The sequence below is a fragment of the Cicer arietinum genome, chromosome 2 (genome assembly GCF_000331145.2).
Source record: "Cicer arietinum cultivar CDC Frontier isolate Library 1 chromosome 2, Cicar.CDCFrontier_v2.0, whole genome shotgun sequence".
NCBI lineage: Eukaryota > Viridiplantae > Streptophyta > Magnoliopsida > Fabales > Fabaceae > Cicer > Cicer arietinum.
Window position 1 is genome coordinate 3,620,413 of NC_021161.2, and position 10,848 is coordinate 3,631,260.

The 10,848-nt window shown below is 24.4% G+C and overlaps 1 protein-coding gene across 1 annotated transcript; it reads left to right on the forward strand.

Annotated features, from left to right (window-relative positions):
- Window positions 1–3,877: 3,877 nt before the first annotated feature.
- On the forward strand, window positions 3,878–7,045 carry LOC101501775 (NAC transcription factor 32-like). Its single transcript, XM_004513304.3, has 4 exons — window positions 3,878–3,926; window positions 4,825–5,013; window positions 5,431–5,717; window positions 6,659–7,045. Exons 2-4 carry the CDS (start codon window positions 4,848–4,850, stop codon window positions 7,022–7,024), a joined length of 819 nt encoding a protein of 272 aa, XP_004513361.2. The 5' UTR covers window positions 3,878–3,926; window positions 4,825–4,847; the 3' UTR covers window positions 7,025–7,045.
- The last annotated feature ends 3,803 nt before the right edge of the window (window positions 7,046–10,848 follow it).

Here is a 10,848-nt window from a genome sequence, read left to right on the forward strand (position 1 = left end):
AACATGACCTCATAATCTCTTACTTGTATATTTTCGTGATGATATATTTATATATTTGTTTTTCGTGACGATTTGAACATTGTGAAATAGAGGAACTAAATTCATTGATTTGTTTATAAATATGAGATGTAGAGAGATGAGATAGTAGAATGTGAGAGAGATAATAGATAGAGATTGGAGGGAGTAAGAGAGATAGAGATGCATAAGAGAATATAGAGTGTATTTAAAAAAATATTTTTTCCAAGTTAATCATTTGCAAATTAATTCTTGTAATTTTGTTTTGCAAATTTCGTTTCTATTGTGTAAATTAATATTATGTTTACAAGTTTTTAATGTTGAGTTTTTTTACATTGTTAGACGAATTTGAATGGCATTCCTCCTAGTCATTCAGATTTGTTTCTCCACATACATAAATGTGGCAAGGATAAAACTTGGGTTGATAAAAGATCGGAATATGTTCATGTAAGAGCTTTCAACTTTAAAGTGTATATTATTTATTTTTCTATGTTGGTTTTTTTATCTTCATATAAGATCAAAATAAAGTGTTTTAAAATATTAATTAGCTTTATATTTATGTTGACAGGAAAAATTTAAACGTAGGTTTGAAGAATTGACCCAAGAAACAACTTCACAAGGAACTCCTCCACCAAATGAATTAGATGTGTGGTGTGAGGTTGCTGGAATAAAAAGAGGACGAGTATATGGTCTCGGAATGGAATCTACTGTATTATTAGGGAGACCTAATTATCGTGGATCATGTTCTTCATCAACAGAGTGGGTTCAAAGACATGAATTTGAAGAAATGAGAAATGAAAGAGATCAACTTCGAGAGGAATTGGCTAATACAAACAGAGCAGTTGAGCGCAACAACTACTTGATAAAGCAACTGATGAATAGCTTGAACTTTAAACCCATGCCATATACTACAGATCAAATTCATGAAGATGGGGTTAGTGATAATGATAATGAGATTGGTGATCATGATGCTGGTGATTTTGATGATGAGATTGCTGATAATGATGCTCGTGATCATGATGGTGAAGAGTTAGATGGATAGTGATAAGTTAATTAATTATATGTTGCAATTTGTTATGACTAAATATATTATGTTTAAACTAATTTTTTTTGGGTATTATTTTGAGTACTTACAAATATTAGTTAAATGTATTATGTTCTTTAATTATATACAGTGATATGATTAATGTTTTCAAATGATTTTGGTGTTTGAATTTTTTAGATATCGAATACAAATTAAAAAATTATTTTTATTGTTCTTTTGAATATTAAAGTAATGTACTTAAAAAAACGGTAATATAAATTTTTTAATTTTCTATAATACCTTTAATTCACTCATTTTTTCACCCATTTTTTCGGAATTTTAAAGAATTCACCATAATTTTCGACTATTTCCAAATTTTTGAAATAAAGAAAGTAAATGTCACTCGAAATTTTCATACCTTCGAAATAAAAATTTTCAAATTTTCAAAAGTTTCGAACTATTCGAATTAGAAATTTGCTAGAATTTCGGAAGTTTCGAGCAATCTGAAACTTTCGAAATAGAGAAAATTTCAAAACTCTCTATACTTGGAAACTTTTGAAATTTTCCAAATTTAGAAACTTTCGAAACTTTCTAGATTTGGAAACTTTCAAAACTTTCCAAATTTTTAAAATGTAATCCTTATTTCAAAAATTTGAAACTTTCAAAACTATCAATTTTAAAATTTATTATAAATAATTAAAAGAGTAAAATTATATTTTCATATTAATTGTAAAAATGACATGTTTAAGTGTGGGATGGAGAGAAAAATATTCCTAAAAGTGTATATAAATTAGTTTGAGTTGAACTTACACAATTTTGAGATAAAATCCAAACCGATACACAACATATTGGTTTGAGGCGGAATAATTGGGTAAGATAAATGTGTTGAGTCTCATAATTCCCTAATAAATTCACTTGGCTGTTTGAAATATAAACTAATTTTAAAAAAATATCTAGCTCTTCAATGAGATATGAGTGCATATCATAAATCTCTTTGTAATTCGTATTTAATATACCTAAAAATACTCATATTTAGTAGTCATGTACACATATATAAACTAAAACACACGTATAAAATTAATAGTAGTGTTCTTATATAAAAATAAAATAAAATAAAATAATATTGTTCAAAATGTCTTCCATAGTAGTAACTACATAATAATAGTCATGGAGTGACTTATGTAACCAAATCTCAAATAAGCTAAATTATTCGTAACGCAAATCTTCAAATAAACTCATATTTTCATACTTTATTTGATATTTTTAGGAATAAAGGACTAAATCGGGAAAAAAAAAAGATAAAAGACTAAAACGTTACCTGAAATTAAGTTAAGGGACCACAGATGTAATTTAGCCTATTTATTTTGTTCAAAGTACTCAATTTTTTTTTTATGAGTACTCAACTTACGTGAATTAATTTTGAGTTGTGTATGTGAAATGAATTAAACTAATAAATTTGGAAGTGTTTAATTTAAAAATATTTCAATTGTTCTGTTATATTAAAAAAAAAAATTACTATTTATATTCTAAGAAGTACTAGATACTGATTATCGATAATGAATCTATGTCTATAGATTAAAAATTTAGTTAACGATAGGTTACTCTATGAATTAAATTAGGTTACTCTATGAACTAAATTTAGTTAATAATAGGTTACATGATGTTCTACACACACCGCGATGTACATAATGTTTAGACTTAAATATACATTTGGCAACACAACAATCACAATTATAATCATAAAATACATCTATGATAGAACTAAGTTTACGGTCACAATTTTAGCTTCTATTTCTTTCATGCACATTTTTAGAAATAGTTTAGTTATAATGTCATATCCCATCTTGCAACAATTCTTTCATCACTCTCAAAAAATTTTACATCTTTTTTAATTGTCATTCTAATTGATATTTAAGTCAACAAAAACGTTAAATCACATAGATAAAATATCATAAAATAACATATGATTAACTAAATCTAGTTCATAAAGTAACCTATTATTTGCATATTTTCGTGATGATATATATATATATATTCATGAGGTAAAAACATCTACATGTATTTAGAAAAATAATGTATTTAAAAAAAACTTCAATCGAATATGTTTTTTTAAAAACTATATTTGTTTGTTCTATATGGTAATTTGATAGTTTTAAAAAAATATTTTTATAAAATTGTAAAAAAGTCAATTTAAAAAAAATCATTTTTACAATAGTAAACAAACAGAAATTAAAAAATATTTTTTAAAAAAATCTCTAAAATATTTAAAACAAAATTTATTTTTATTTAAATTTAATTTGAAGGATTAAATTCAAATAATATGAATATTACATAGACTTATTTAAATTAAATTAATTTTTTTAGGAATTAAAATAAAGACTAAAAATCAAGAAAACATTATCTTTATAATAGATAGAGATTTGAGGGAGTAAGAGAGATAGAGATGCATAAGAGAATATAGGGTGTATTTAAAAAAATATTTTTTCCAATCGAACATGTTTACTTAATTTTTTTTTGTCCTTTATGATAATTTTATATTTTAAAAAAAATCATTTTTACAAAATTGTACATAAACAAGTTAAAAATTAATTTTAAAAAAATAATTTTAAAAAAAGTAAACAAATGAAAATTAAAATATTTTTAAAAAAATCTGTAAAAAATAATCTCTAAATTGTCCAAAATAAAAATCCGTTTTATTTAAACTTAAACAAACCCACCTTTTATGCCATAGTTTGTGAAGCCCTTGTGTCCTATTCGTAATAACTGTTATTTATGGGCCAGTTTGAAAGTATAGTATATATAGTTTTGTTTTTGACTTTTTTTTGAAGAATTACGTATTGACACTGCAACCGAGAAGAACTCATTCAGTTACCTAATTAGAACACTGGTACGCTTTCTTTCTCTAAGCATTCTTAATATTTTCCTGTGTAGCAATTTTAGTTTTATTGTTAATCCTATTCATATGATTCAATCTTTCAAGAAGTTAATTCATATATTTTTTAACAAATTATTGTTTTCTTTTTTTACACCAAAAAATGTTTTATCATTTTCTTCATCAAAATTTAATTCATGTTTTAAACTTAAATAAATGATTTCTTCTTCTTTGAATCAATATGAATGACTGAATGTGGGTGTTTGTTGGTTGATGATAATATATAATATGTTAATGATGATTGCAATAATAATAACATCGTATTGCTTAAAAATAAAACAATAAGAGGATATTGAATTTGCATGGAAAGTTAATGATCCCATAAATTTTTATTGTTTTGATGCTATGAATTTGCATGGAAAATTAATGATGGCAGAATCTTCTTTTTCTTTTTAATTTTTAATTTATATTTTACAACTTTTTAATGTGAACTTGTTTTATGGCTACAAGTGTGCATCTGTTCAAACTTTAAGTCATGTTAAGATGTACTCTTAGAGTTAAAATCATTATTATATGCTTTTTAGAATATTTTTCCCTTTTGAACGAATATTTATATTATAGGAGCAAATTTCGCTTTCTGTTCAGAACTATCACATTTTACATATCGCTTTATTTTATTTTTGTTTTATTCATATAGACATACTGATTTTAAGTCGGTGACCACCCCCTTAAAAAAATGCTATTTTTGTATATTCCGTTATTACAATAAAGGGGAGTTTGTTAATTATGTATTTTTTATTTCAATTAATATCAAATATTTCTAAAATATAATTTTGCACTATTTTTTTCTATTAAAAAAAAATTAATCATAATATTTTTCATCAATTAACGTCCTTCTTCTTTGTTTTTTCAGTTGATAAAAGTGATATATTCAATATGTTAAACAAAGTGCTACAATTGTTACCACCGGGTTATAAGTTTCTACCAACTGATGTTGAGTTAATCAAATACTATTTACAACCAAAGATTGCTAATCATCATATTATTGCTGGTCCAATTTATGACGTGGATGTTTATCAAAATTCGCCTAATAATCTTTATGGTATAGTATACTTTATCATTTTTAATTTTTTTTTTATCTAACTTTCAAAATATTATCCATTGTAAAAATGTGTGAGGTTTGAAAGTTTGTAAAAACCAAATAGAACTATTGTCAGAAATGTCGTCGATTTAAGTTAAAAATTATCATGTAAACTTTAAAGATTTATTCACAAAAAACATCGACAAATGCGGTCCACCATAACTTTCACCTTAAAAGTTTTCCCTCTAAAATAAAATATAAATAAAATAAATATTTGAAAACTGTTGTATACATTTTTAATTTTAAATCAAATACATCAACTTTTTATATGCTATTTTTTATTATATTTCATTCCAAATGGAATAGGTATATGTAATTATTAAAAAAATTTAAAAGTATTTATATCAACTAATTGAGTTAATTTTTGTTTATAAACAGCCATGTATAAACGTGAAGGAGAGCAACATACATATTTCTTCACTAAAAGAAATAGGAAATATCCAAAAGGAGAACGTCCAGATCGTGGTGTTAGAGGTTTTGGTTTCTGGAAAGCTACTGGAATTGATCATCCAATAAATGACAATGGCACTATAATTGGATTTAAAAAGACTTTGGTATTTTATAGAGGAAATCCTAAAGGTGGTGACAAAACTAATTGGATTATGCAAGAGTACACCATAAATATTGAGAATATTGAGAGCACAAGTACAACTCCTACTTCTCAGGTAAAATAAATAATAGTATTTTTTTAAGCAATTTCAAAATGATGATGCATAAAAATTTATTTCTGATTGATCAATGGATACTTGATAAGTACCTATTGCATATTTTACTTTTATTATAAAAAGTTGTATGTATAATTAATGTATTTATTTTGTATAAAAATATCACTAAATTATCATTTGTGTACAGATATATTTAATATTGACTTTTTATACTTATAATATATATTTTAGGGAAAAAAAAATCTTGTAAATTGAAAGGAGTTTATATTTAAGGATAATTTTTTTTTTCTCAATGGATTGTTTGTAATTAGAGATAAAGATGTTAATATTTTTTCGGTCATGCTAATTAAGAAAGGAAATAAAAATGATTTTTGTGTGGAAAAATTTTCAAATTTTAAATATCAATGAGTTGAATGCTTCTATGATTATATTTATGCATTTAGTGTCTTAATAAGTGTCTTAATAACTTGTTAACATCTTCTATATTTTTTTATTAGTCATATTATAATTACATTTGTTTGTTTTTAATTATCAGTATATGTTTCATCATATGATTTTTCGCAGACATATTTACAATATTATAAAAAGTTATTTTATAAATAAAAAAAAAATTAAAATTCATTTTCTGGGGTCATACATATTTTTTTTCATTTTTTTAATCTTTAGTTTATGGCGTTTAAAAAGTTCTTGTTTCATTCATCGCAAATTAAAAAAATTATATATGAAGTATTGGATCTTAAAAGTTGTGAGTTATATTTCTGTTAATATCATTAAAGAGAAACAAACATATAACCTTTTATAAGTGCTCAATAAACCTTAAATTCTTTCTACACATTGTTCTCTAAGACCATATCCATCACTCAAAATTTTGTTCACTTCTACTACATGTCTATAGCATTATGTGTGTTCTACTATCTAATAACACTTGTGTGTATATGTAGTTGAATAATTGGGTGATTTGCAAGATTTACGAGCATAAGCGTGGAGATGCAATTGGAAATGCTAAAAAAAGGAAGCATGAAAACGAAAATCTCGAAGGTGAAAATATGGAAGAAGTCATTCCTACTCCAAATTTATCTCCATCTACTCCTCTCACTCCTACCGCCACTTCTCCTCCTCTGTCTCCATCTACTCCTCCCACTCCTACCGCCACTTCTCCTCCTCCGCCCTTGCTTCCGGAAATGTCTTCTGATGATATTGACATGGCTAATTTTCAAAATTGCGATTATGATATATCTTCAATTTTAAACTTTGATCAAAATTTAGAAAATGAAATGTTTGATATAGACCAATTGTTGGATAGTTAAATCCCTTTTCAAAGGGCAACATCGAAGTACAATGTTGAATAATTCAATGTAATTGTTGAATTCTATGGTAACGAACTCAATAAAGTCAGTTATAATGATCATGCATATTATTGTGAAAAAATATGGTTGACGTGTTCAATTAAGTGATACTATTGAATTACATGTGTTACTATGAAGTTAAATTGTGTTTTTGGTAGCCGTCCAAAGGATTGATTAACTTTTAGAGATGCTTTGTTTGCTAATCTTAAACTATTAAAATTGTTTTTTTCATGTGATTTCTTTACTTTAGAATTGGAATCTTAATTTTTTTTTCTGCGGTCTTTTGTCTCGACTATGATTTTATGATTTTGTATATTTAGTAATTGTTATTTTTTGATACATGTACTTTTGTAATATTGATTAGGGTGGATTATATATAGTGATTTTATAATTCAATTTAATTGAAATATTATTTATATGATATGATGTTTTTGCATTTTAATTTTTATTTAAAAAAATTATATTTTAGAATAATATAGTTCTATGGCACTTTTGACTATGTAGTTGCTTTGACTCATCTTAATTGGGGGTAGTTTGGTTATGTGATTGTTCTATAAAAAAAAGTTATTGTATAATACTTTGTCGTTGAAATGTTTTTCCCCACCAATAATCATTTGGCTTTTATAGAATCACAAATGTGATTGTTCTCCACTAATCCTTTGATTAATTTTTATGACTATACCACTGTTAATATAATAAATTGAGAACACGTTAAAGGAACTACTTGTTTTGCAAATAAGGACGTTCGACTCTAATCAAATTTAAGATAAATAATATAAAAAGTAGTGTCGGTTTAAGGGTAAGACCACTAAAACAATCGCTTTAAATTTCTATGAAAAATAAAATTTTTATTTTATCAAAATGTCTTTTTAAAAAATTACTTAATAAAAAACCTCAAAATTTAATATTTTTAAAATTAAAATATATAAATATTTTCTAAATTTAATATTATTTCATCAATATTAAATCAATTAAAAAATAAATATTATCTGACATTAATTATATTTTAATTTAGTAATATCATATTAAAATTTAAAAAATCCACTTTAACTTAAAAAGTTGCACATAGACTTATATTTTTTACATATCATTTTTTAAAATGAGGTTTAATTATGGACAATAAGGTAATAGAAACAACCGAACGGTTTGTTTGATCAATGATCATAATAACAGATATGATAGAATATATGATATCATAAAAAAATAATTTATATATTAATCCTTATAAAAAAATTTAAAATATAAATAAAAATTGAAAATATATATTATATTAAATTAAAAATAAAATATTAATAATTAAACTTAAAAGATATATAACAAATTAAAAATCTATTGAATTATTATATTTCAAAATTATAAAAATATTAATATAAATTTAAAATTTAAAAATATATAATATTGTTACTAGAATAGTTGTGTAATTTAGACATAATATATACCGTATCTTATCTAACATACAAAAGAGAATTATTTAGTTATTAATCATTTTTCTAAATATAAAATTGTGTGTTTAAGGGTGTTAATGGGTATTTTAAAATATAAAATTATTTTATTACTTATTTAATTTTTTATAGTATTTTTTTTAATTTACAAAATTTTAAAAATATTATAAATTAATTTAGAAAAAAAGGCAATTGTTTCGTAAAAATAATTTTATCATTTAAATATAACATTTTATTATGTTATAATAAAATATATATGTACAGAAAAATTATATATATTCTATATAAATACTATATAAAGTTAAATGTACTTTTAGTACCCCTATTTTTTTCAAAGTTAACTTTTAGTTCTTCAATTTCTAAAGTTTAAATTTGTAGTCCTCTTGTTTTACATGCTATGAGAGGTTTTTTTTTGCCCCCTCTGTTTTTTTTAATTATGTATATTTCATTAATGACATAGCAGAGATGCGACATTAGTGAATTGGAAAATATGAGGACACATCAACATTTAATTTCTATTTTATTATTATTAACTTATTATATTTTTTTAATAATTAAATAATGTTAGTTTTATGAGAATAAAAAAAAGTTATCCTTAAGTACTAACTCAACTGATAAAATATCGATATTGTTAGGTTGAATGTCATATATTAGTTTCAAATTCAAGATCTCGTAGTTAACTGAATTAATAAAATAAAATAAAAATTAATATGAGAAGAAATAAATTTTAAGGATCAATATAATATAATAATAAAGAAATCTGAAATGACTTATTCAAAAAGTAAAAATATATTATTTGTTGATTAGAAGTTGTCACCTCAACAATCTTAATGACACTTCGACATATGTTCACTTTTAAATGGAGTCTAATTGAAGTTCAAAAAAAGGGTCTTAGCATTCATATTTTGAATTTTAAATGATTTAATTGTGAAATCCTAAACCCCAAAATGACATATAATAATTTATACTAGATTTGTTTGAGTAAAATTTGCAGCGGATAAAGAAAATTTATTTAGAATGAAATAAAAATTTTTGTAACTAATTTAGGATATCACGTTTCTCAAAGTACACATGGAACAATTCAAACTTTATTACTCAATTAAAATATTTTAATCTAAATAAACTTGATTTGACTATAATTTCTTAATTTAATTTCTAAAATTTACTAATACTAAGATTATCATATTAAAAGTCATTGGTAATTAAATAAGTAAAATACAAAGTAAAACTCTTATTTCCTGGTATCACATATCAAAACGGGGTTCCTCCTAAATTTGAACTTCAAGACTCATTAATTTGTAATGACTGCGATTTCGCAAATGCATGGTCAAACGAGTCAGTCAAACACAAACAACGAAAGAGGTGAGTTTCGAAATCATATTGATAGTATAATACAAGTAAGGAGAACACGCAAATAATCATAATAGAACCGTATCAATACACAAACATTGCTCAAAAAAAATATCACATTAAAAGTCAAAATTACTCAAGTAAAATCAATATATTTCACTATAACATCAAATCTTCTAAGAGAAATTATTATCACTTTTGAAATACATTAATCACAAGGAAATGCAATGTCATGAATGAGCTTAGACTCAACTTCACAATGTGGTAACATTCTAACTCTAAAGTACTTAGTTATGAGGTTTTATACTATGTCACTATCCCGATGGACAGACAATTCAAATTGATCATGTCCTCATAGATCTCCTCAACTGAACCCGAGACACATATACGCAACAGTCGAAGTAAACGTGTGTTGCATGGTAGCTCCCGACATTTAGAGTGCTACCTCCAAGTAACTTAGAAATTCCCCACCCGAATACCTCCAATGTCTAACAATCTTGCCTTAAGGCTCAACAGCAAACCGCCACGATCAGACTCATTCAGTTGTACTTTCCCATAATCACTAGACTTGTTAGACCTACCTATATGATGATAAAATAATATCCACTTCACAAATTCTCAATGTTTATTTTATCTCCTTGTTGGCCTATGATACTCCATTAACACCATCATGTCAAACATAAATTAGAATCACCATTATTTCATCAACTATGGAGTTACTTCAATATTCTCATCATAAATTTATATTATCACAATCATTAATCACACATCATCATAATCACATAAACTCATCACAAATTTATAACATCACTATCATCAATCATACCTCGTCACATAAACTTATCACAAGTTTATAACATAATTATTAATCATACATCATCATCATCACATAAAATTATCACATCACATAAACTTATTTAATCAAACATATATAGAAAATTCATTCAACACTTAATATCCTGATAATATCAAATACATCACATTTAAAGAAAT

Excerpts from the sequence above, each read along its gene's own strand:
- LOC101501775 (XM_004513304.3), top strand. The coding sequence starts at position 4,848 with ATGTTAAACAAAGTGCTACAATTGTTACCACCGGGTTATAAGTTTCTA. Across the intron at positions 5,014-5,430 it reads TTCGCCTAATAATCTTTATG|CCATGTATAAACGTGAAGGA; the intron begins GTATAGTATACT and ends GTTTATAAACAG. Across the intron at positions 5,718-6,658 it reads GTACAACTCCTACTTCTCAG|TTGAATAATTGGGTGATTTG; the intron begins GTAAAATAAATA and ends GTGTATATGTAG.